Here is a 27966-nt window from a genome sequence, read left to right as displayed (position 1 = left end):
TTTATCTTTAGTGCCAGGTGATGTGTGACAGACGGACTCCTCAGCAGCTCAAGCGACGATCTGATGCGCTAAAGTTCGCAGAGCCTATGTTCAGACTCGCCAAGACACAACGGCCGTATTGTAGTTTAGAACTTTAAAGTAAAGGCACGAGATATAAAATTACAATATTTGTAGTCCCAACGGGTTACTGTGTTACAGTCGTTGAAGGGGTAACCCGTTCAAAACGTCTTACGACAAAAAAGTGTAACCCATTAAGAATGGGTTTTTGAATACACAGGTATCAAATCGAAAGGCTTTGAAAGAGGTTATCCATTGATAAGGGTTTTCGTAAAAAAGTGTAACAAATATGAAATTGGTTCTAAAACAACACTTTGTCAAAACCCTATCAAAAACCCTTTCAATGGGTAACCAAAATGGTCCCTGGTTTTACAAAGTATGTGATAAAAAAATGTGTACGTGACATGCGAGTCTACAATTACGGTTGAATTTTTGTGGACATTATAGAAGTGCTCGCACGACTTCTAGCAAATGCGTATTTTAAAACTTTTTATGTAGTTACAGGTTTTTTCGAGGCATCCAAACAGTATTTCCTTGTGGAGCGATTTCAATTTTTTTTCTTAATATTTAATTAGGTATACCGATCTAAGGATTGTTTGTTACGTCGTTTACCACAAAATGCGCAATTAAGTACATTACACCCGATTCGTCTTCCAACTTCAACTACTAACACAACATCAGTTTTATGACTCAGTCGACAATCACGGAGTCGCGTGTTCGAGACTATCATCGCTCGCTTCCGTCGAAGCAAGGCATTCCCAGTAATGACACCTATTTCATGGATTATGCTAAGTTTATTTAAGCCATTACTTCTTTGATGAATACTTGAAACTTCAAACAATAATGACTTAAATAAATGCATCAACGCACTACGTATTACCCTTTTACTAAGAAATCTATACTAATATTATAAAGAGGAAAACTTTGTTTGTTTGTTTGTTTGGTTGTAATGAATAGGTTCAAAAACTACTGGACAGTTTTTAAAAATTCTTTCACCATTCGAAAGCTACGTTATCCACGAGTAACATAGGCTATGTTTTATCCCGGTACGGGCAGTAGTTACCACGGGACGCGGGTGAAACCGCGGGAAAACGGCTAGTATTTTATAAGTAGGTTCAAGTTTTCTTAGATTGATTTACCCACAATAACTGAAAATTCATGGGTTAAAGAATGACAGCCAGGATATAAACTCCATGTTTATTAATGCAAATAAGCGAGCACTCGTTTGACACAATAGTAATCGCATTCACGTTACGTGAGTCAACGGCAACGTAGGCCACAATTACGTAGAACGACTACTTGGTATAATTTGCATCGACAACGCTTACCCTAGAGGCCTGATAGGAAGTCATGACTGGAATTATTCTATTATAGAGATATTAAGCAACATCAGTATCATCATCATCTGCCGAGCCTTTCCGCAACTATTTTTTGGTCGGCTTCCAGTCTACCTGACTTCCTGACTACTAGTGTTTTACAAGGAGCGACTGCTTATTTGACCTCCTCAACCCAGTTATCCGGGCAATCCAATACCCCACTCACGCCAGACATACTGGCTTCTACTACCTGTAACGACTGCCAAGGATGTTCAATGACAGCCGGGACCTACAATTTGACGTGCCATTCGAAACACAGTCATTGGTCAAATAACATCGAAATATCGAACTGTTTTGTTTTTAATCCGCTAAAAATACATACCTGCTATTAGTAGAATTAACAGAAGTGTTGGACCGACTCCTGCGGTTACAGATGGAGTCTCCGCAGTTGACCACGCCACCCTTGGTGGTGATGCTGAAGGTCCGCAGCCGGTACAGGTCGTCTGACACCCGAGGATTGTACGGCTTCTCCGGGAGCGAGCAGACGCGGGGACGGGAGTGCTCCACGACTGGGGAAGAAGAATATTTAATTATTTAGGAATACTTCTTACACATGTATGTACAATGGTGGACTTAACGCCGTAGATCCAAGCTCAAAAATAACATAAACCTCAGTTTTCTTAAAATAACTGTTTAATATGAATTATCACGGACTATGCAATTTTGATATGGGATGAGTAGATAGTGGAGAAATAGAAGATAGTTAAAACACCAGATTTTGTCATAAATTGTAAGTTTTTTTAACTCCCACTCATTTGCAAACTTTTAGTCGGTGTATAGTTTGGCCGTCAACATGAAGATTAGGTACTAGGCCGACCAAGAGGTTTGACTGCTTTCACGATTATTTACAAAATATACTCCCTGTCAACTATCGACAGATACTTTCGTGTGTAGTGTGCGGAGGTTCTAAGAAAAAGTATAAATATGTGATAGGTGATCGCTCTTTTCTGTAAGTACAATAGTAATAGATTTTACTTTTGTGTGCGTATCGATGTCCCTTTGTAAAAGTTAATTTATTTGCAGTCCTAGTCTAATGTATTTCGTCTATCAATAGTCGATACAATCAATTGAATCTGTCTAGACGATTTGCGGTCACTAGCCTTACTTTTGACCTTTTAAACTCATTTATTGAGAAAAATATTAAGACGAAATTCTTTGCGGTTTCGTCTACCTGCCAATTATCATCTGCTTAGACTTTTTCCCAACTATATTAGAGTCGGCTAGTGTAACCATAACAGTGTCTTACATAGAGTGACTGGCTGTCTGACCTCCTCAACCCAGATACCCGGCTAACCGAATACTCCTTGGTAAGACTGGTTGTCAGAATTTATGAGTAGTGACCGTAAAGCCTGCCAAGGATGATAATACCTCTCTTCTGCCTATTGAAAAACTTTGTATAACTTTGTATTTTTTTATTTTATGTACCCATATTCTGTAGTCCTATTATCAAATCAAATATCTTTATTTTCATGCTGCATTGGCCCATAAATATAATATTGGCGGGCTAATAGATTGCAGGTTACGATAGACACACATATGATAACTATCAGTCCTGTAAATAACGACCTCACGATTTATCTTGAACCTTATCGAAACAGACCCTAAAACTCCCAAAAATTAACGAACTCTTATCCCAAAAAGTCGTAACTCAAAAACTCATTACCGACCCTTTTGAGTTCTCTCATGTAAGTTTAATAAAATATTTTCATCAGTAATATTTGGCGAAACAGCCCTTCTTATTTGAAACTCAACCGCCACATATAAGTTTGTTTCTTAATTAAATTATAAACTAACTTTGATACGTGCTCGAAAGACGGAAGATAGGTATAGTAAACAAACTTTTCAATTTGACGTTAAGAGTATGTTTACCTAATAATATTATATTACCAATTCATTAGAGCTTGTGAGAAAGTTTGTAATTTCGCAAATGAAGTTAAATGTAGGTTATATTGATTTACTACGGCGTAGCAGTCGTAGCAGTGACTACGCCGTATCTAATGATAATTTTATGAAAGTCAGTGTTTGATCAACAGTGCCTTCAACTTTGAAAGTTTTACATTTTACATTGGTTTAACATTTAACTATAACTATAACCAAAATATTTGACGTTATCAAATCCACATGACCGACGGGCGACAAGTACACACACTGGTTATAGTTTGGTTATCATTTTAGTCAATATGTTGGTCTTAAAGTATATTTCGTCTTAGAAATTGAAATAAAAAGATTCAATAATTAACTCGCGAAACTTTCGTAGCATTGACCTACGCCGTAGCTGCTACGCTTTTTACGCGTAGCAAGGATTTCATGTAAAAAATATATACTACTTAAGTAACCCAATTTCTTATCTAAATCACTACGAACGAATTCCTCAAGTTTACCTTCCATAATGTTTTATTGATGACTCACGAAAATAGCCAGCAATTTCTCGACACCCGTCTTGAGGGAAAGTAATTTATTTATTATGTAGAGAAATATAACAAATAGGACGTTATTATGATAAAAGTATGTACACAGGTGGCACCAAATGATGTTGTAATGGCTGCTTGAATTGTAATGGGGTTGTGTCATTTGTGTGTGAAATGGTCAGTCATTTATTATTATTATTAGCTTTTTTCTTTGCATCCCGAATAAACTGCTTACTACCCACATAAAAAGTAGTTCTTTCTTAGGCTAGATTATGTCTAAAACGGTTTAGTGGTATAATCGTGACATACAGACAGATAGACAGATCTACTTTGATTTATAGTGTTACGGCCGGTTCACACATGTCTCCGTTTTACTGTTCCGTTTTATCGTGTACGTTTTTTTTTCGTGGATGGCGTTTTTACTGTATACAGAATACTGTGCCATGTGTGAAGTCACTCATACAACTACACACGCCATCGACGAAAAAAAAACGTACACGATAAAACGGAACAGTAAAACGGAGACATGTGTGAACCGGCCGTTAGTAAGTATATAAGGACTAAAGCAGTAATCGCAATAAAACCTTGAAAACTGTGAACATCCATCCATAATTGAACCGCGGTAAGTTCAACCAACCTTAACATACCTATCGATTGACATCACCGTTACCAAGGTAACGAGTCAACAAGATAATGTACGAATTTATTAACCTTATCAAAATTCTGAGCAAAACACTTGACTTTCAGATAAGCTGGTTATTATGACCTTGACCTTCGACTGTCATTAAGTTAATGCTCGTAATGAATAGATGAATGTTCTTGTCTTAATAATGTGTAGTTCAAAAGATTCTGCAATGTTTTTGTATGGTTTTCATTTTGATTAAGAAGGTTGAATGATCTTATCAGATATTTTCAAAAGAAGTTTACACAAAGGTATTTATAGTAACGGTTTTAATAATTTCTTACTTATATTATAAAGAGGAAAACTTTGTTTGTTTGGTTGTAATGGATAAACTCAAAAACTACTGGACCGGTTTTAAATATTCTTTCACCATTAGACAGCTATATTATCTGCGAGTAACATAGGCTATATTTTATCCCGGTGCGGGCAGTAGCTCCCACGGGACGCGGGTGAAACCGCGGGAAAACGGCTAGTGTGAAAATAAACCTGTTTATCTGTTGCGACTGCAAGACAAAACTACTATACTCATACACAAGACGTCTAAAAGCGAAATAGATGGCGAAGCGATGGATGGATTTCAGATTTAAAAGTCCAGTTTTCGTCAAGCTACGTTCACCTGACTGGGTAACTTACACCAAGGTTGAGAAAAGTATTTTATATAACTCACAAAAGTAACATTGGTTCTTATTATTGGTACCTGACAGACCTATGCCCGTTTTCACCAACAATCTCTTTACGTTTCCCTAACTAAGTGTCACTTAGAATAAGGGGTCCCCCAATATTTAAAGGTTATAAGGGACACTTAGACTTTGGTGAAAATGAAATTCGTATTAAGTGTTCCCTACATGCTCTTAGGGGATCCCTAAATTTAGGTATTTGTTTGTGAAAATGGGCACTAGACACGCACACTCGTACTTAAGAAACCATTAATTGCTTTTGTTAAATGTTATTTTTATTATAAGGTTACATATATTATAACTGTAATTAGAATAGATTGAATAAACATCCACATTTAATCTGAGAGGCTGAGTAAAGACAGAAGCCGGTGCTTTAACCACTATTGCTCCAATACCCATTCAAAGGAAGATATTAATATGACAACCGGATCAATATGTCACTATATTACCACTAATAATTACCAACACAATTAACACATTCCCTGTACATAATAACAAAGTTACAAGCTAATCACTTGACGCGTATTGTAATGCTAATATATCCAGTCGCATGAACGAGCTCTCTCTGACGAACACACGTACGTCCAATCACTGGAGATTATCTAATCTGCATGTAATTACCACGTCACTTAGCTAATAATTGTATAGTACTGAATTGGATTACTAATGTGACATTTATTTGTTACTGGTTTCCGCTAAAGGTTTCACCAAGCAAGATATCGTAAAATAATTAGACATTAACTTGATTGAGATAGAGTTAAGTAAATATCATTCTGCGCTGAGTTTCCGATGGATGCCAAAAAGTCTCAACTATTTACGTTGTAAGTCTATACCATCATACTTTAGGTCATCGTCATCCCCCTGCCCGTATCCAAATTTTATTTGGGGTCAACGCAGCAAATTTCCTCCTTCCATCTACAGGTACCATATCTAATAATAAAGAGGATATGTGTGATATGTAATGAATAAACTCAAAAACAACAGAACCGATTTAGAAAAATCTTTCACTGTTGGAAAGCTTGAGGCTTCCCGAATAACATAGGCTACATTTTACTTAGGTACGAGTATAAGCTCTCCTAAGACGCAAGTAAAACCGCGGTAAAATAACTAGCAAAAATACAGCAAGATTTTAAAATAGCGAACAATTTACAGAAAATCACCGGCTGCATTAATCAAGGACAGTAATCCGGTACTGAATGAACTTAATCAATATCTTCAGCAAGAGTGAATGAATGAATGACGACAGAATCGAATGGAACTGGGTCTTCGTAATCTGTGGGCCATTGTATGTCACAGTAGGAATGAATATCCGTGAGATTTCTATTGTGTATTCCGTTGTACTGTATTTTTGTAATCAGATTTAAAGCTTAGAAAAAATAAAAGATTCCAATGAATTGAGTAAGTCCAGCTTTTTGGAAAGTCGGTTAAAAATAGGATATTTTGCTAGGATGTTGTTTTTGAAGGAGCTCTTTTTATTTTCAAAATATCATGAATTGTGTTTACTGCCATATAAAGGCTCTCTTCGATTAGAGATATAACATACAAATCAATTTTTTATTTTATTTGTTACAAAGGTAATACCTATTTCCGACTGTCCCTCTATTCACGCCTTAAATAAAAGATTTATATCACATCAGGTTTTAGGATTATGGCTAGTCACCAATTTTCATAATGGTTTATCCGTTTTAAACCCAAAGCGTGACATACAAACAAAACCGTTCGCATCCATGATATTAGATAGGACTAAGGATAACATAAAACTACCAAGACTTTCTAATAAATCTGAAATCACAGTGGGTGGCCTGCAGTTTAATTAATTCTCCTAACATCTTTTGCTGTGCTTTTTATTATATTTCTGAAAGCCGTCTAGACAGCTTAAATTGACGTTGCAATAAACGCAAACAGAACTTAATATGGTCGTCAACAAACTTGCTTTAGGTTGTCAAATGTTGTAGACAGACAAACAAACAAATCTACGAGCACACTGCAAACCTTGTTAGTTGAACAATATTCAGATTATATTATTTTGTTTTGAGGATTATTAAGACTTTCCAAAAAAAAATCTATGGAAAAAAAAGAAGATTTATGAAGAAAAAGAGTTTTGCATTATTTTTCTCGTAATGGTCTCATACTACCTACATAATATATTTTCTTCAACTCTGTGGTTCGTTAATCTATGTTGTTTGTTTTTAAATGGAAAAACACAACAGCCACCTTAAGTTTGTACCTGATCACGCCCACGTCTATTCTGCAAATCAAATCTTGTCCCATACAAGTAAAAAATACAAATATAAGAAATATAAATGCCTCTGAGAAAATGGGGGACGGCTTAGAATGGATTTACATAATCTTTTTTTGCAAAATCACTAACTATATTATTAATATAAATATTTATGTGTACATAAACTATAAATCAAAACTTTCATCATTCATGCAGCGTCTCTTTCATATAATATTTCGCAAAATGTAAAAACCGACTGAAAAATACGATACAAGCAAACTAAGTTAAAGTCCTTAACTTAGCAAAGTCGAGTCTGCAGAGTTAAGTTTTAAATGATTGGAAAACTTCGGTTAAAAGTATCACAATGCTAAACAATTTTAAAAGGTATACTCCATCAAATTGTTAAGTTGGCTTCAAAGTTATCCTTTAAGATATAACAAGGTTTGTTGTTCAGCTTATGATAGCTGGCTGTTGCACGCGGTTATACTCTCTTTCTGAGAGAATTATTTCACGTTCTCCGAAAGAATGTAGTTAATAACTTCATGGTCAAAGTATCTTTTTAATATTTTCGTCTTAATTAGTTCAGAGCATTAATTATAAACTGTACTTATCAGATAAAACAACGAGAAAGGTAACTAAGGGTTAGTTGCGGCATTTAACTACAACGATAACCTAACCATAACCAAAAGCGAAACTGCCGCCCGTTGGTCAACTAATACAACTAATAATGGTTCAGTTATCATTATACTTAGTTATATGGTGCAACTCACCGCAAGTGAACACAAATTTTCTTCTGCCCACAACACCAGCAAAAACATCTAAACATATTACCACTGACTTTGTACTTATAAATTCAAATCGCTTCACAACTCTCTACCGCTAAGTTTATCTATACATATAATAAATCTGTAGAAAAGTAATTTTTGTACATTAAAGAAATTGTCAAAAAAAATAGCCAGCATGTTAAAGGATAACTAACAGAACCCATTTCCATCATTTTTGTCATTTTTGTCTGTTTGTCTGTTTGTCTGTTTGTCTGTTTGTCTGTTTATCTGTTTGTTTGTTCGGGATTCACGTAAAATCTACGAATTAAATGCAGACAATGCTTATATACAAAAATTCTACGTAACTTGGGGTATTACTTAGTTTTTGTTTCATCGAAATTGATTCACTCTATCAAAAGATATGATTAATTTTGTGAATTCAAGATGTAAAATATTACGACACGCAATCTATTTGTCAAAACTGTACATTTGAATGTTGCACTTCTATTAGTTGATCGGCCTATTATTAATCTTTACACAGAAAATCACACCTTTATAAGTAACATCGGAAGAAAAAAAAATATGAAAATTTTGTTTAGCCAAGGTTAAAGTAGCTCCATCTGTGGTAAATAAAATACATCATCAATTTGTCAAAGGAGCGAGGTGGTAAATGACAATATTACCATACATTCTTTATAGAGGATTATTATTTCAACAGATGGAGTTGTGTATTTTCCGTAATTCGCCATATTTTAACACGTAGTGTAATTTTTCGATAGACATTTCAATAGTGTTTGTCAGTTTGCCGTGCCACATCAAAATCCAACTATAATTATTACCTTGATGAAAAGAAAATTAATAGTTCTCAGCCAAATTTAAAACGGTGCCATCTAAATTATTTTTTGAACATTATGTCAAAAATGATGACTTTAGTGGAACAATTAATTATCATTTAAAGTTACAGATGGAGTTCATATCAGGATTTTTTCATAAACATAGTTTGATCTTCACACTGCCCCGCATCACGCTGCATCTTGCGTGTCAACGCACGTACGCGCGTTCCTGCGGGAGTGCAGATCTGCATCATCGTGCGGGTTTTTTGCGCACTCACGCGCGTAGGTGCGTTTTGCAGATTCACGCATGGCGGCTCTCATCGAGTTCCATTTTCAAATATAGACGTCACGCCCATTCAAAATCACGCGCGGCACTGCGGGATTCAGTGTGCCATACCTTGCGTCTCGCCCCGCACCTACGCGCGGGGGTGCATGTTTCTCCGCGTGTGGCGATTATCACACTGCCCCGCATGATGCAGCGTAGTGCGTGGATGCGTTTTTTTCCGTTGTATGGAAATATCTCCGTTTGTATGGAAAACACGCATAGTCCAACACACTGAAAATGCATCCACGCGCGTTCATGCGGATCACGCACATACATGCGGAGAAACACGCACCCCCGCGCGTAGGTGCGGGGCGAGACGCAAGGTATGGCACACTGAATCCCGCAATGCCGCGCGTGATTTTGAATGGGCGTGACGTGTATATTTGAAAATGGAACTCGCTGTGCGTGAATTTACAAAACGCACCTACGCGCGTGAGTGCGTGAAAAACCCGCACGATGATGCAGATCTGCACTCCCGCAGGAACGCGCGTAGGTGCGTCGACACGCAAGATGCAGCGTGATGCGGGGCAGTGTGAAGATCACCATATGCGCGTGATCCGCATGAACGCGCGTGGATGCATTTTCAGTGTGTTGGACTATGCGTGTTTTCCATACAAACGGAGATATTTACAAGCAACGGAAAAAAAACGCATCCACGCGCTACGCTGCATCATGCGGGGCAGTGTGATAATCTTATCTTCCACTAATGTGGTGGCCTTAAAACAAATTACTTTGAGTGAGTAGTATTAAGTAGACCTTAATTATTTTTTCTGATGCAAAATATGTAAACTTAATCCTAGAAGAAATGAGGATCTATCTCTAGCAAGCGCTGCTAAGCGTGAGGAAGGTAATGTAGGATTCTGTAGCTTTAAAAACAAGCCCAGATACAAAGTGCAGATAAGAAATGGGAGCTCTCTCTGTTTAATACCATACACACGTAAAATGCTTTATGCGTCTGAAAACGTACAAATTACGCGCCGCATACCAGAGACATGCTTACTTTCAACTTCTGATCGCAAATACACTGTTCACGATTACGAAGTGTCAGTCTCAGTAAGACCCGAGCCAAGTCTAAAAACCCTAAAAAACACCTTTTATATAAAACTACGTTTGATGTCATTTAATCACAAAGACAGAATTGTTCTCTGTTGCAAATCCTATCCACCTATATCCTATCCTAATCCAGAATGCATTGCAGGTGTGCATTGCACAAAAACCAATGGTATTCTATTCGAGAAGTCAAAAGAGTTGACCTGCCAACGTCAGCTTCTGCGCTAAGCAAGTGTTCTTAATAGTACCATCAGAATTACATTCATCGTTGAATGAGGTGAATAAATTTTCAGAAACCACAATATCAGTAGGAGCCAAAGCGTATTATCGCTTCATAGAGCTCTGATTGGCCCCAGGTGACCAAGTCAGGTCTGATTTGTTCGTTCATCAGATCTTTGAAAGTGTTTCGGTGGATACTTACTGTCGTCCTGTTTACATGTGACACAAAATATGGTATATAAACGTCCTCCGCAAGAGCGAAATTTTCCCGGTGTGCGGTAGTGACGCACAGTATACAACACTTATGTTTTTTTTGATTTGCTGGCTCCACCAAGAAATAACAAATTGCGAGCGTACATTCTGAAAATCTTGGCAAAACTGCAGGTTTCAAGTACGAACACATGAAGTGGACTCTCACAGATACGTACATTTTGCCTATTCGTGAACTAATGCAAACATTTCGGTGGAGTCCCGGCTTAGGCCACCACATTAGGCGTGCGCGATCCTCGGGCGTGTGAGTAGCGCGGGCGCCGCGCGTGCGTCGCGAGCGCGTTGCGTGAGCGTCGCGTTTTGCTGCCCTGCGGCATTTGCAGCGCGCTCGCGGCGCGCACGTGCCGCTATCCTTGACGTTTAACTGCTAAGGCGTTTAGCGGGCGGCGGGGATAGCGGGCGAAGGGGTAAGAACGCAACTTGAGCGCCGCGTGCTCGCCGCGAGCGCGTCGCTTGCACTCTTCACACATGCCGCAGGGCAGCACAACGCGACGTTCACGCAGCGCGCTCGCGACACCCGCGCTACTCACACGCCCGAGGATCGCGCACGCCTAATGTGGGGTCAGCCTTACCATAGTGAGTAAGTGAAACTATCCTACCCTATGCGCCTGCTGATGATGATGACTTATTTTATCATCCATCCAGCTATTCCCCAACTATGTTGGTGTTGGCTTCCAGTCACCGAATCTGTTTGAGTACCAATATTTTGCTTGGAGCGACTACCTATCTACCTATCTTCAATCCAGTCAACTACACAAGACGATATCCATGGTAAGACTGACAGACTTTCTGGCTTCTGATTAGTCGCAGCAGCTGCAGAAAATGTACAAATGACAGCTTTGTCAGACTCAAAGCATATAGACATAGATTATAGCTGTTTCCTGTGAAAATTACTTACGCACCATACGTAATAATTTTCCAGATTGGCTGACTAGATCCAGAGATATTCACAACGTCACAAACTTTACTTCTTTTGTTTAGATAAATGGTCACATCCACAACACAACCTTGATCAATGAATCTATGCGACTACTAAGTGCTAATCCTAATTATACTGTCACGTGAAAGAATGCACCTACGGGATAAGTAGTATTTTGACGATTCTATATTGCCCACGCAGACGAAGTTGCGGGCAACAGCTAGTCTCTCATAAAACTGCATCATGCATAATAACCAACTTGCAACGTATACCTATTATAAACGTTTAAACTTGCCGCGTATACACACGAAGAGTTAACTCCAAAGTTAGGCCAAACATGAAGTTTGTTAAGTTAAATTGCAAGCCTTGCGATGCGTGTTGCCATTTTAAAGTTAAAATATGCATCTAGTGTGTGAATATGGGATCGGCTTCCAGTCTTAACCAGATGCCGCTAAGTACCAGTTTTTACATGGAACGAGTGCATATCTGACCTCCTGTTACCTGGACAACCCAATACACCGTGATAAGATTGGTTGTCAAACTTTCTTGCTTCTTACTACCCTAACGACTGCCAAAGATGATCAAATGACACCCATCTGCTGTGCTTGACGTTATGAATCATAACTTATGATTGATTAATCAGTGTGGCCGTTAGTCACTAGCTAGTCCATCAAATGCTTGTGCACTATGTCCTGCGCAGCTCATGAGATCAGCCTCCGTGGCCGAAATCGGCCGTGGACGCCATATATTTTCCATATATTTTTGCATTTAAAATTGTCCAATCAATAGCAAGGTGACATCTTTCGCTAAGTAACGTTTACGCAGTTCACTTCCCTTATAAAATGACGGCACAAAAACCCCATACAATAAGTACCCCGTCAAACATTATGGGGGTGTTAAGCTGAACGCTTTTACGAGGGATTACCTCCCTACCCCAGTATATGATATTTTAGTGGCACTTTTATTTCACACCTGTACCTCGTAATCTCGAATAATGGCCGAGCTAAGACGTTCACTTGTTGCTTGTGGGACAACAACAAGAGAAGTCGGTTTTTGTTGTCTTTTTATGCTGTGAGGTTTGTCGTGTTTCACTTTGCAATTATCCTAAATACAACAGTGTAGTTTAGAGCCCCGGAACACAACAAACTTTTAGTCATCTGACTGTATCGTCGGATTTGAAAATCTAAGTACCTACAGACAATTGGACATGGATCAGTATGGTCTGTCAGATCTCCCATTGGGCTAACTATCAGCTGACAATTTAGTCCGGACAATTTAGTTTAATACTAATCAAGAGAATAGGCAATGCAAGAATATAAAGATGCTGTTTTAAGTCCTCTGAATTGGTCCCCGTTACCGATGAAAATTATAGTCCTTTAAATGAGAAATTCATCTAGTATTCCTCCCTAAAATAAATAATTTGAAATACATAATTGCAACGCAAATTCAAAATGTGCGCAGATGTTACATACATAAATTTAATTATAAAATTGCTCTGAAGAACATGAACGAAACGAAATGAATGCTGAGAGCTAGAAGTAGTGCGCATAACAACCTGTTGCTTTTGGCACAAAACAAATAGAAAACTATCTGTGGGAGCTCTGGGCTTCTGCGATTTTAATCTATGTTCATTGCTGGGTATGTATGTTTGTGTGGTATTTGTGTTTCGACATGTTCATTCTCGTTAGAGAATTCGCCTTTAGAAAATGAAGGAGCTTAGAAACTTTTGGTAGATGTGGTTTCAATTAGGTTGAATATGTAGGTAAGTCTAGTGCAATATAAAATTTTGTGGGTAATTATCTAAAAGTATAGAATTTAATAGATAGATAGATAGATAGATAGATATTCTTTATTAGGTACACCAATGTTACATTTTTGATCTTAAACTAGGTATTTAAAGTAGGTGACATAATGGGCGGTCTTATCGCTAAGAGCGATCTCTTCCAGACAACCTTAGGATGGATTGAGACGAGAAGGAAAAGATTATATATGGTAGGCAGTAAGGCAAAGTGTACACTTGCTCCTGCAACTTGTGTACCTATAATAATATTGTTCTCATAAATACATAAACTATATATATATATAATAATAACAATAAATACATATATACTTTACATATAATGTCAATACTAAATATAGATTAATTAGTATATATTAATCAGTATATAATAATTAGTATATAGTATAGATTAATTAATATGCATAAATATATATAACAACATCCCCAACCAAAGTGGAGTTAAATTTGAATAATAAGAGAAACTTTGGAAACGGCTAGACTAAAGGTGGGGTTACAAAATACGCATATATGTCGCACGTGGCTGATGACCGACGGCTATACCTAAGTGCCAATAGTAACAATGGATCCATCGTCAGACTCAATGGCACACGATATTCGACTGACGCGGAATACTCCATTAATACATGTACCTACTACTACAGAAGAACTAGCTAAACAGATACTGTTTTAGAACTAAGGACTTGTTCTGAAAAGAAAGTTCATTAAATCTGACACAAAACGGAACGAGTTCCAGAAGTCTAGAAAATGTTGAAATATCTGTGTACTCAGAAACTGCGTTGCAACCAATTAGGGACTGAAGGAAACAACGCCATTAGGTTTACGGGAACATGAACTAGCAAAACAATAATTGGACTTTAACCTTTTTGGAAATCGGTTAACAATATACCCAGGGTAAACGCCATTTTATTATAATCTTCAGAAAACAAAACGTTGATTGAAATTTATTGTGGTCCTATTATTTAAACAATGTTATTTATTTTTGTTGAAAGAAAAGCAGATTATTAGATGTCCACATCTATCTATATGTCTATCTATATTTTACTCTTAAGTCATTTCTTGGTTACACCTTTGTCAGTTGGTTTTTCCTCTTCTTTTTCATTGGTTTTATATAGAAACAAAAGAACTACAAAATAGGGCAAGAGTGTTGACTTAAACATTGATTAATTTATTCTTTGCATTGGATTCGTAATACCTTACAAAATCAAAGATCTTCTAATGAGTTCGTTCACGCCATAAGTAGTAGGAGCATTAATTTATTCGTAATAGAAATGAACTCGTAAATAATTAACCTTCGAATTAACCTGAATTCGCTTTCGTGATAAACCCTTCTTTATATCAAAAACGAGAAATCTTATCGGCGAAACGGCTTTGACTTCTCAACTTGTAACAAAACAAAAACAGTATAAATGTATTATTAATGAGATTTTCAGTAAATCCGTAATCCAATTTGAATCATAAAGCTGATCTGATATTGATTTTCAGCGACAAATAGCTCGAATTTACATTAAGATATTGTCAACTTTGGTTTTGTTTATTTAAAGTTATTCAAAGTTTTTGAAAGTATTCTTTGTATTTCGACTTTCAGAGTACCTAAGCTTCGAGTGATATTCGATGATAAACTAAATAGGCTGATCAGTAGGTACATAAAAATTACCTTTTCTGTAGTACGTAGATACAGCCAAGGGTTAATTGGGAAAACCTTGGACGAAATTTTCAGCTAAAATCACGAGGTTTTCTATATTTTCGGTTCCCTAAAGCTCATTTTACCCTTCGCCTAAGGGTGGTTAAAAGCTTATACAAAATTAATAAAACCCCAGCACGTTAAGGATAAAAAATAATTATTAATCAGTTCTAATCAATGCTTACCCTCATCAAAGTCATATATACGCGTCACAGCCAGTTCTCGCTAACGGATCGATGCGAAGAGTTCTAATGTACTCACCAGGCAACTCCAAAAAGTTTGACGTCCTCCGCTGACGACCTCTCATCGTGTTCTGGAAGTTTAGCGGCCCGATGTCTTCAACAGAGTCACAGTTTGACATGGTAGACTCACGAGACCCTCGTCTACTCGCCAAGTACGCCAAACCGCCCTTCATTGACCCTCTGCGCATCGGAGAACACGGTCTACTGATGCTGGTTGATCGCGTATGAGGGGTATCATCTGTCATGTCCGTCAAATCCGAGGTCGACTTGCGACATATCTTCGAAGATATCGAGGTAGCCTCATCGTCTGCATCGTGGAGGATGGCAGACGGTGTCCCCGGCATGGCGTCGGTAGAATCATCAGTGTGGCTGGAGACTATGCTCGGTGACGTGACGAGCCGCGGCGAGCTCACTGTGGAAGTAGAACCGTATAGTTTCCTGGTTCGGTTGGGGGACACATAACCGGGGTTCGTGTGAATGTGCACGGGGGGCGGTTTCGGCGACCTGGACTTCTCTCGGCGACTATGCTTTAGAGATGTGGAGTAGTGCAAGCTGGCTCGCTCGATGCACGGACTGGATCGCCCTGATGGGGACTTTTGGGGGAAGTTGAAGTGCCTTGGAGACATCGGGCTTCTGTGTCCGTGGGCTATGGGGGACTTTGGCGGCTGATTATGCTTGTCATAGCTGCAGCCAGACTGGGGGGTGTAGTACCCTGATGAAGACGTGCTGGACGTGATGGAAGGACTTTTCTGAGGGAATATGAAGTGTCGAGGACTTTTAGGAGTATGTGGTTTGGGGGAAACGGGTGGATAACCTCCGGGGCTGTTGACCGCCATCTTGATTACTGCACTATCACTCTGTCACCATTTCACTGTTTATCTGAAAAAAAAGAAATAAGTAAAGTTAATAATCACGATAACTAAAATCCCAAAAGTTTTTCTTGTACAAAATAACATACGTAAACGTGTGTTCGTTTGTCCGTCAATACAAACTGTCTATCAAACGACAACTGTGTTTAAACTTGGGCCGTCCCTTAGGGATTACGACAAAACTTCCTCAGGGACAACTCGACGAATGAAATAAAACTTATTTCAAAGAAAACTCACTTCATCATTGTTTTGTCTTTGTTTATTTGTTGTCTTGTTTCTTGTCTCTAAGTAGAGCTATTTGTTTATATATTTCGTACAAAACTGTCGCTATTATTCTTTAGTGCTTGAGACTAAATAAAAGTCTCACTTAAGTAACATTTTATTTACTTACAACAAAAAGTACACATATTTACACAGCAACTAAAAGTAAATACATAGTTAAGTTAAGATTCATATATTTTATCGATGCCTAAATTAGTAAAATCTATTTATGATTCATATAAAACACACGTTATACCAATCTCTGAAATTCGCCGAAACCTTTCAAATGAACTTAGCCTATTGGCATGTGTTGGATATGTAATTTACTAGGTACGTTACAGAATAGAAAAGCTTAAATAAAATTGAAAAAAAATCTTAATTGATTCAGGCACACAAATTAATATTCTGAACCATCAATAATAATGATTCAAAGCACCATCTTACAAAAGAAAAGCTTTATAGAAAAACTACATAATGAACTCGAAGGTGCCTAAATATTAAGACAATTTAGATACATTTTCTATTGTAAGCAGGACTGAAAGTTGATCTGATATACGGCAGCCATGATGGATATACCAGACTGATGGATTAGCGAAATAAAGCAGGGCTTGATCGATAATTATGTTGTGTACTATCTTCGCCTCTTGGGCCTTTACGAGGTCCCTATAGAACACATAGAATGAATAGTAATAAATCCTTACAGTACTCAATTCTTTATTAGCATTCCATTCTACAGGTGATACGATATGATTAGAAACAAAATGGACCATATAGGGCACAGCTTAAAGACATTCTTACATAGCTACAAATATTACAGCGAGTAACTCTGCCTATTTACATATCTATAGCACTTTCACGCTAAAGTTAATAACTAACGGTGGATTGCAATAAACAATCTATACTTTGTTTTGAGATTAGATATTCAAATTTGACACAAGTTATATGGAGCTAAGCGCAAAATTATAAATGAAAGATCGGCTATTATTATACCCCGTTAAATGTTTGCATTCACTGTCTGTGTGACATAGTGTAGAGAGAGATCTTAATGAAGAAACTCAGCCTAGCTTCAGCCGAGCGTTTTGCTTTAGCTTTGGCCCTTTGAAATACTCCACAAAATGCGAACACATGTAGATATTTTCATGAATATTATTTTATTATGCTATTAAAAATTACGTAGACAAGAACGACCATCCTAAAGCTATAAAAATAACGCACACATGTGCAGAATTTTTGCTTTTATAACCTTAACAGGCGTCTCATCTTCATAATGCAATAAACGTCAGCTGTGAAGTGTACTATCCTTATACCTAATAGCAGGATAATCCTCACACACGCTTGACACGACCGTCCACTCTCACGTCCTGGTCGTTAATGGTGTTAAGGTGAATGTTGGTTGCGGGAAATTCAAATATAGAATGTTTTTTTTTTCCTTTTTCGGTCTAGGTTACATTCGATATAATGCGAGGTCTTATCGATCGAGGTTATACTATACGTCATAATGTTTACCGTTAACTTAGGTTTTTTCTTGTTATATGGCATATCGCAGTTCAGCCTAGGAAGCTGTTGACTGCTTAACCGGTTAAAACCCTGCGAATGCCTAGAATTTAAGGCCAGGGGTAAACTTAAGTAAAACCTCAAAAAGACATCTTATATTAACATTTCCCTCTACCAGTTGAATTCACCTTAATACGGCCATGCCCCCACCACCGGCAGCACATGACAGTTATCGTAAATACTGCAAGTGTGTTTCAGTGCGCCACTGTACCGACGACGAATAGAACGATAAATGTTTCAGTACTCAACTGTACCGACGACGAAGAGAACGATAATGTTTTTATGTTCTGCACTTAAGTGTTTATTTAAGAGAAATAAAAGAAGTACTGAACATAGAGAAAGGAAGCTAATTCTATTGACTTTTGATGTGTTTGGGTGTTACGAGTATTTTTTCGGGACGTCAAAAAAATCGTTGTATTGTAAATGATACGTTAACGGTTCACACTTGCGAGATTTAACCACAGAAAACTTTACAGATTTTTTTCTTCAAATTGAGATTTCTGTATTTTTCTGTGGAAAGCTTTTTGTGGCCAGTACTTATAGAAGCTGTACAAGTGTTCTCTTCGTTGACCTCGAGAAGGCATATGACTGGGTGCCTCGTGAGGTTTTGTGGTGGGCCCTTGAGGAGAAAGGTATACCAGGGAAGTATGTGCAGTTGATTCGAGCGATGTACGGCAGATGCAGTACACAAGTCCGGTCCGCAGCGGGCACTACCGCCAGTTTCAGTGTAGATGTTGGCTTACATCAGGGGTCGGCTCTCAGCCCGTACCTCTTCCTGCTGGTAATGGACGCGCTAACGGCAAATATACAGGAGGAGGCACCCTGGTGTATACTTTTCGCCGATGACATTGTTCTGGTGGGGGAGAGTGGGCCAGAGGTCCCGAGTAGATTGGAGGCATGGCGGCTGAGACTGGAGACAGTAGGTTTAAAGGTGAGCAGGAGCAAAACCGAATACCTTCATTGTGATTTTGGCGGTATTTCAGGACCCATGACCATAACCCTAGCCGGCATGCCCGTACCAGTTTGCTCCGACTTCCGGGACCTTGGTTCACTCGTCCAAAGTGACGGTGAGGTGAACAGGGACGTTACGCATCGGATCAATTCTGGATGGATGAAGTGGCGACAGGTAATTAGCGCTATCTGTGACCCGCGGATGCCCCTCAAACTGAAGGGCAAAATTTACAAATCCGTCATTAGACCTGTCGTCCTGTATGGATCAGAGTGTTGGGCATTGAAAAAGAGGGATGAGAAGAGAGTGCATGTAGCAGAAATGAGAATGCTGAGTGAGATGGATGTGTGGTGTTACAAGAATGGATAAAGTGAGGAATGAGTACATTAGAGGAAGTCTGAAAGTAGCACCAGTTACAGAAAAGATGACAAGTAGAAGATTGTCGTGGTGTGGGCATGTAATGAGGAAGGATGATACGCATGCAACAAAGTGTGTGCTAAGTATGAAGTGATGATATGAATGGGAAGGGAGTGAGTGTCAGTATGACGAGTGACAGAGGAAAATGGAAGAAAATGACATATTGCGCCGACCCCAAGTAAAATTTGGGAACAGGGCAGGAGAAAGAAGACAAGTGTTTTCTTCAGCGCTTCCGTGGCTGGCTATGGAAGACGCCTTTGCCCAGCAGTGGGACAGCAAAGGCTGAATGAAAAGTCATTGGTGCTATCATTATTAAAAGACAGTAACAACATTTTATTGTGGTAACATTTTAGTGTGGTAATAGTTTCATCTTTTGGCTGCAAAATCGAAAATGAACATATAATTTCCAATTTCCAAATGGCGAAATATTTCCATTTATTTCTAAAGTTCTCGATTTCGAAGCGCTGAATAAATATTATTTCTTATTCCTATACTAAGGTACTTTTACTGTCAAGTTCTCGACCTAGTTCCTCAGTATCAATGATCTTGGTTCCGTTTTTTTTTATGAGTATGCCCGTTGTCATTAATACTCGGTAAATTAAGCTGGTTATTTACGACGCTCGAGTACTACTACGTCGTAGTGTAGTATATGACATGCAACTGGTATATAATATTCGGCGTTTAGAAGGTTAGGCCGAAACCGAATTTGTTTTGAAAAAAAAGGGGTTGTGTATTGGCTGAGTGAATAATGTTATTGTAATTTATATAATTATCTGCCTTGCCTTTTTCCCAGCTACGTTGGGGTCAGCTTCCAGTCTAGCCGGATGCAGCTGCGTATCAGTGTTTTACATGGAGCGACTGCCTATCCTGACTGTCTTTCTCAACACAGTTGCCTGGGTAACCTAATACTCCTTGGTAAGACTGATCTATCTATCTGACTATAAAAATGTAGGTAAGTATGTATATCTTAATGTCCAAAAATATTGTAATAGAGCTTTAAGAAATATACATTTATTTAGCATATAGAACTGACCCAATTTCTATGTACCTTAATATCACGTACGAATAATCTAATTATTTTCACTTATTCAACACAGACTGTTTGCACAATCCTTAGCAAAGTAGAACCCCTTCATAATAATATTAGGCACATTTAACAAGAGAGCACACAATGTTTGGTTTTAGCCGAAACTATGTGGGCGTTGGTTTCGGCTTTCGGCCTACCATTGACCTTGGAGCAGCACTAGTGCTGTGCAAAACTAGCAATTCTCATTTCACGCTTCATCGATAATTTTGGGAATGTGTTATTTTCTTGTCATACCGAAAATAACCATTTTCGGATATTATGGGATATTTACAGAGTAATGGCGCGGATAAATCTATCGATATACCTAGGCTACTGGAGTTATTTGGCTGGACATTAATAGCTTTTGCCTGTCGTCAGCTTTCGTACGTAAAACATAATCTGGGATTAGGGTGCTTACATAAAGAAACAGGTTGCCGGTACAGGCAAACCTGTACGGGTAGGTACCGATCGGTGCAGGTATAATATTTCAATACAATCCTATTGACTCACTTATAAAGAAACAGGTTGTAACTTACCTAAAATATTATACCTGCACTGATCGGTACCTACCCGTACAGGTTTGTCTGTACCGGCAACCTGTTTCTTTATGTAAGCACCCTTATGTGGTTACGTGTCACTGGAATTATTTTCTGTAGGTTGAGTAAAGCCGTACCTGATCTTGCTTTAGGCTTTACAAACTGTCATAGTTTTGAATACTGTTACAGCCTTTCTATCGTCCCACTGAGCTGCGGCCTCCTCTCACACAGAGAAGGATTGAGCATTAATCACCACGCTTGCGGGTTAGTGATAATACCTGTATATCATCCCTCCTCCTCGTACCATGACCGCTAGTATCATTTGATTTCAATTATTTTGATTGCAAATTAAAACAAATCTAACTGTATAAACAAAATGTAAACAACCAATCGTGTCCTAGCCACAACGTACTTATACAGTCATCATCTCCCGAGCCTTTTCCCAATCATGTTGGGGTCGGCTTCCAGTCTAACCGGATTCAGCTGAGTACCAGTGCTTTACAAGAAGCGACTGCCTATCTGACCTCCTCAACCCAGTTACCTGGGCAACCCGATACCCTTTGGTTAGACTGGTGTCAGACTTACTGGCTTCTGACTACTCGTAACGACTGCCAAGGATGTTCAATGACAGCCGGGACCTACAGTTTAACGTGCCATCCGAAACACAGTCCATGGTGTCTAAGATATACTTAGAAAGTACATACAAACTTAGAAAAGTTGCATTGGTACTTGCCTGACCTGGGATCGAACCCGCGCCCTCATACTTGAGAGGTTGGTCCTTTACCCACTAGGCCACCACGACTTTTAACGTACTTATACAGTCGTGGTCAACTAATTAAAGACACTGTTGGAATCTTAACTTAGCGGGGCATTTCATCTGTATTTCTTTTTTCAGATTGCCATAGGAATTTTCTTTTCTATTTTAAAATATTTAAGAGGGCATTGTAAAATGGTAAAACTAATGACTATATTCAATAAACCCCTGCACCCAGTTTTTTTTTCGCTTTATCCGAATCTCGGACGGTATGATCCATAACGAGGCCTGGCCATCTAATTAAAGACACTGCATTTACTCAGCGGAAGAAATACAAATTATTAATATTATTGGAGTTACCTTTCTACAAGAACATTCCCTACACTATAATTAATATTCCAATAAGTATTAATATTTGGTTAATTTCCTTTTAACTCAATAACAGTATGACATCCCTGAACGAGCAAGCGGTCAGTTTTGCAGAAGTCGCTAAGGGAATTTTCTTCCATGTTTAATTAAAATCTGCGTGAAATTGATCGATATTCCATGTACTGCTATGATATTTTTCGCCTATTACCAGTTCTTGTTTCATTGGATTTGCAATAGGCCAAACCAAAACTGTCATAAGTTGCCCGATCAAAGAATAATGTTTACTACTCTTGCAGTGTTTTTCAGAACTTTTCTAATTTGGAAATTCCTAATGATCGGTAAATTATGCTTAGTTTATAACAATATGCTTGTTTCTGAAATACTTGAATTACTTGAATTTGCCTATTTTTAATAATACCTTTCTGAAGGGTCTTACACTAAACAGTGGCGACCAGCCCCACACTATAACATTTTCGCCTCCTACGTTTGAGAACTTTCTTGGTGTACTTTGGTTCCATCACATGTTTTGGAGATGACTAAAATCAATTTATTTTTTCAGAATTCATCAAATCCCTTTGTTTTATCAGATAAAAAAATCATTTTTCAATACTTGTTCAGAGCAACTTTCAGTTTTGATAGAAATCGCCAGCTACAGTATGGACATGCGGTGCTTTTCCAAAAGTAACATCTTCCGATACACATGCACTACAGGTTTTCCCGACCCGGCTGTTATCTTAAAGTTCTGCAGACACAATTTTCGTCCTTTTAGCATCAGATGACTCCAAAAAAAAACAGTACGGAATAATGTGAATGGTTCTCTATATCCTTATAACACCACTGTAAAGTCTCTTTGCGGACAAGTTTTCCTTGGCGTCGGTTTTCTTGTTGTTGTTCTCAAACCTTGACTTTTTTAATTGTGTTTTTTAAATGCCATTAACAAGGCATCTTTAATAATAAATTTATTACTATGTTCTTATTACAATTCAAGTGGTTTGAATGAATACGCATGACAAAACTTTATTTAAAAAAGCCTAAAACATTTTACTTACCAGAATTTTTGTTTTAGTCGTATTGATTGGACTAAAATGAAAAATTTTAATGAAGGGAACCTAAATTATTGCCTAATTTGTGTTCTCGTAAATATTTTACCTTCTTTAAAAAAAAGTATGGCGACTACTTCTATCTTTCGTTTTTTTTTCTTAACTCGGCTTTCATTGTCTTTAATTAGCTGACCAGCCAAGTATCCGCTACAAAAGTTAGTGTTCAGTTCCCATAGAGCGTTAAACTTAAGTATTAAAGAAAGTAAATATTTTTTGTCCTTAATTTAAAGAACACAATGTAATTTTTGTTTTAATAATAATTACATTACATTTTATACCGAGCTCATGTCAGTACCATAACTATTTATTTCACTACGAGTCACGGGGTGTCTTTAATTATGTGACCACGACTGTATGTAGGGATCAGCAAAAAGCTCTTTGCTTTTATAAAACTCTGTTGGTATAAAATGTCAATGTTTTTGCAATGAATGCAGGCGAGTCGATACGAATCGTTTGATGTGAAACCAATCGTTTGCGGATGGTTGCCTGTGTAAATGGTATCTACATTTTTCTGCACTCTTTTTGTATAAATCGTGCATATATGGTTTATGGCTTAGTGCTTCCATTTACATTGCAGATTAAACTGTCAGCCGATTGTGGACTCGATGGTTGATTGACAGTTTATTTTGAAAGTAATGAGGCCTATACGTGTCGGTTCGTTGTAATATGCGCACTACTAATCATCTCTGTCCTTATTAATGAACCCAATCAAACTATCGGCCGACTATGCTCATGTAATCTTAGGTACTAAAAGTAATACTATGTCGCATCTCCGTTTCCCTCGCGGCTCGATACCACCGTTTCCCGTAGCTGGATGTTGACAACAACTATCTTGTGTCCTTCTCCCGGGTCTTAGCTACCTCCCCTCTAATTTTCAGTTATTAGTATTATAAATAACACGACTTTCTTTTATATTATAACATTTGCATCAAACTGCTCATTTAGTTTTGAGTGTACATTTCACATTGATCTTCAAAGTTCATTATGAAGATATCACCACGTGAATCTGTTGACTTATTCATCTGTAAATAATGTTACACTGCGAGCCATGTTCATCTGCTCACGTCTACTGAAGAAGGTGGGACGTCTCGTCATTGTACACTTGAGGACAATTATTCAGGGTCAGTTAATAAGGTATATTTAGCATAAACATTATCGTTTTTTTTTCAAGGCAAGTCAATATTTAAACCTAGATACTTAAACAGTAGACCAGAAAAGCAATATGCCATAGTTATTACATATATTATATACATACTTGTAGACAGACTTTCTGGCTTCTGACTACCCTTAACGACTGACTAAGATATTCAAATGACAGCCAGCGCCCACCAATTTAACGTGCCTTCCAAAGAGGGAAGAACTCGTCACGACAAGAATGTTGCTAAGCCTTATGATTGAACTAACTGCGCGGGTCTGACTTAGCCACAAGTAATTTCTTCACGCATCCTTTGCTACGTTTTGATTCAAAACTTAAATTAGGTAATTATGTTCACTGTAAGTACCAATATTCAATTTCAATTATAAATGTTCCTACTGCTGACCCAAATTCAGTGCTCTTAAATGTAGGTACGCTATTTGGGACACTCGTCATTTAATCATTTAAAAGGGTTTGGGTACAGACGGATTTTCAGAGGCACATGAATAAATCTGTTGAATCCATATTAGTTAGTCACTATGTTAGATGTTAATTATTTCTAAACTATTTGGACATGTAAATCCTAGGATATATTTAAACAGAGAGCCAATCTGTCTTTAGGTACCGTTACGTCTCTTTCCATTTATTAAGATAGGCTACTTTTTATCCGGGCGCGTAAATGTTTTACATGAATGTTAAAACCACTGGTGAAAGCTAAATTGTTATTATTTTATAGACAACTAGCTTCTGCCAGCGGTTTCACCTGCATCCCGTGGGAACCTCTGCACGAATCCGGATAAAAAGAAGCCTATAGCCTTCCTCGATAAATGGGCTATCTAACACCGAAAGAATTGTTCAAATTGGACCAGGAGTTCCTGAGATTAGCGCGTTCAAACAAACAAACCCTTCAGCTTTATAATATTAGTATAGATGACTGAACTGAATAAGATTATTGAAATATACCTACGTAAAATATTTTTCTCAGTGTAGGAGTGAAACTTTACAATTATAAAATTACTAGCTTCCGCTCGCGGCTTCACCCGCGTGGTGTGATCATAAAAAGTATCCTATGTGTTAATCCAGGGTATCACCTATCTACGTACCAAATTTCAACCAAATCGGTCCACGTGTTTTTGCGTAAGAAAATAACAATCATACCTACATCCACACATTCTCACCAACTTTAACGTTAATTAGTTATATTAGTAGGATACGTTTATAATTCACACCTACCTACCTAGTACCTGATAATACGATTTTATATTTTCCGATTTCCTCGATAATTATAAACTAAACGCTGTAAAGGATAAAGTTGTAGATGTTGTTCAGCGTGTAAATTGATACTGTTTCAGCGCATCAGGTTTCAGTCGCTCGCAATTAAGCTTAACCTTGTCTTAGAAACTAGTAGTTGCCTGTGGTTTTGGTCGTCTTGAAAAAACTACTTCAGGTACCCGAATATAACTGACAAGATTCATCAAAAACCCGTTGAGTAGTTTTTGCCTCATGAGCTCATGTTTGCTATTATTGTAGATAGATCCATCCAAACTTAACCTCTGCTCCATAGAAAATAGAAGTTGTTTTACAAGCTTTCATAAAACAAAATATACAACATGCAACGTAAGTAACGCACACCCTCAAACAGGCCAATTAGAATATTATGTTATAATCATAATACATACACTGAATTTTTCATTTAACATGTATATGCATTGTTATTTACTAAATTAGTTATACCAATTCTTGGAGAACTTTTTGGTCATACTACTACGCACGCAAATCGACTCGACACAACAATATAACGAAACTACGGAAAAAGCCGACAATACACGAAGTCTTATTACTTTGAGTTACTTAATTTGTTTTGACTGTACAGGGTTAACATGACAATCATTTCCGTAGTTTTAATTATTTTTGGGATAAAAAATTACCTATATTAAAAATGATATAAATCGATTCAGTAAACGATTCTGAATAAACTAATTTCAGGATGTGCGTTAATTAAGTTACATGTTGTATATTCCCAAGACAACATTTTTACAAGAAATTAACAATTTTGAACATACATAATGTAGAAGACATTATGTGTAGATATTATATCATTAAATTAAACATAATTTTATTTTAGCTATAGACCGAATATAATAGTTTACTCCGAAGTTCTAACTTGTTGCTCTTTGTTCATACGAATAGCTTAGTAGTGGACATTTCAAACGGTGCACCTAGCCTAGCGAGGGATTATAATAGTCCCCGAGAGGCCATTAGCACTGGAATTGCTTGACACATGACGGATTATATAGCTGATATAAAGCGTAGATTTTGTAACGTGGTATATAAGTACGAGTAGAGACCTCTTTGCGGTATAAACTATCTTTTCTTTAGTTTTGATGGATGTTCAAGGTATAACAAAACAAGAGGGTTTGTTTATCTTTTTGAATGCTCTTATCTCAAAGACTGCTAGTCTGATTTGAAAAACTTTTCAGTGTAATAGAGTACCATTCACCGAGCGTGTGGCTTATGTAGATGTAGTGGTTTCCACGGGACGTGGGTGAGACAGCGGGTGGAAGTCAATAGAGGTTGAATGAGACATAAAACCCACTTAAAAATGCAAGTAAATAGCTTTAAATAAAGCGATAATACAGGCTGTTTCTTTTCTCAAACACTTGATCTTTTGCTGTCAACACAAAATGTCAACTCGTAAACCCCAACATTGATTGTATAACAAATGTAACCCCCATTACGTTGACCTTTGAGCAAAGTTTTACAACTTCAGAAATAAAGGAAGCCGTAACGTCAACGTCGTCAGCTTATACAATACATTTATTATACAAGTTTTATCTCCATCGTCATAGGCCTGTTTATGGAGGGGAGCGAATCAAAAAGGAAGAGGCAAAAGGAGAATTTGAGGCAAATAATGAAAAAGCACACACGATTTTTTTCTTTGATTCTTGGAATGTAGATTAACAAAATGATACATCGTGTTGTCATTTACGAGGTGGTAAGATAAGGATCTGAAAATCGATCTCAGTGGCGTGCACTTGGAGAGGCCTATGTCCAGCAGTGGACTGCGATAGGCTGATGATGATGATGATGATGAAGATAAGGATCAGAATTCTTCCAACTGGTCGTTTTGGCAATAAATGGGGACGAACTATGTTCATTAGTAGATGGCCTATAGCTTAGAAATTGCTTCAAGTTTATTTAAGACTTAACTAATTGTAAGTGATACTCTTGCCATTAATTTTGGCTTCTAATCCATCGCTTCCAATCAATTGTTCTTCCAAACAGCGATTCTTTAGTTTAACTAAGTAAAAATACATTTTAGGCCTTCAAGAGATAGCCTAACAGCAGTTTATTTTTTGCGCTTCCCAAAAAGCCTATAATAACCCCTCTCCAATTACTAGCGAACCTTCTGTATTTTCGACACAGTATAG

General features: G+C 37.7%; 1 protein-coding gene across 1 annotated transcript in view; it reads right to left on the bottom strand.

Moving 5' to 3' along the window:
• LOC124641157 overlaps positions 1-27966 on the bottom strand; it is a 119862-nt gene that overhangs the window by 40935 nt on the left and 50961 nt on the right. Inside the window, exons 2-3 of the mRNA XM_047179150.1 lie at positions 15545-16404; positions 1756-1942 (exon numbers count right to left, since the gene is read on the bottom strand). Coding sequence (XP_047035106.1) covers positions 1756-1942; positions 15545-16361 — 1004 coding nt within the window. The 5' untranslated portion in view covers positions 16362-16404. The remainder of the gene's footprint in view (positions 1-1755; positions 1943-15544; positions 16405-27966) is intronic.

The sequence above is a fragment of the Helicoverpa zea genome, chromosome 22 (assembly GCF_022581195.2).
Source record: "Helicoverpa zea isolate HzStark_Cry1AcR chromosome 22, ilHelZeax1.1, whole genome shotgun sequence".
In the NCBI taxonomy this organism is placed as follows: Eukaryota; Metazoa; Arthropoda; class Insecta; order Lepidoptera; family Noctuidae; genus Helicoverpa; species Helicoverpa zea.
The sequence above is the reverse complement of the archived record's forward strand: the minus strand, read 5'-3'. Positions and strand labels throughout refer to the sequence as shown.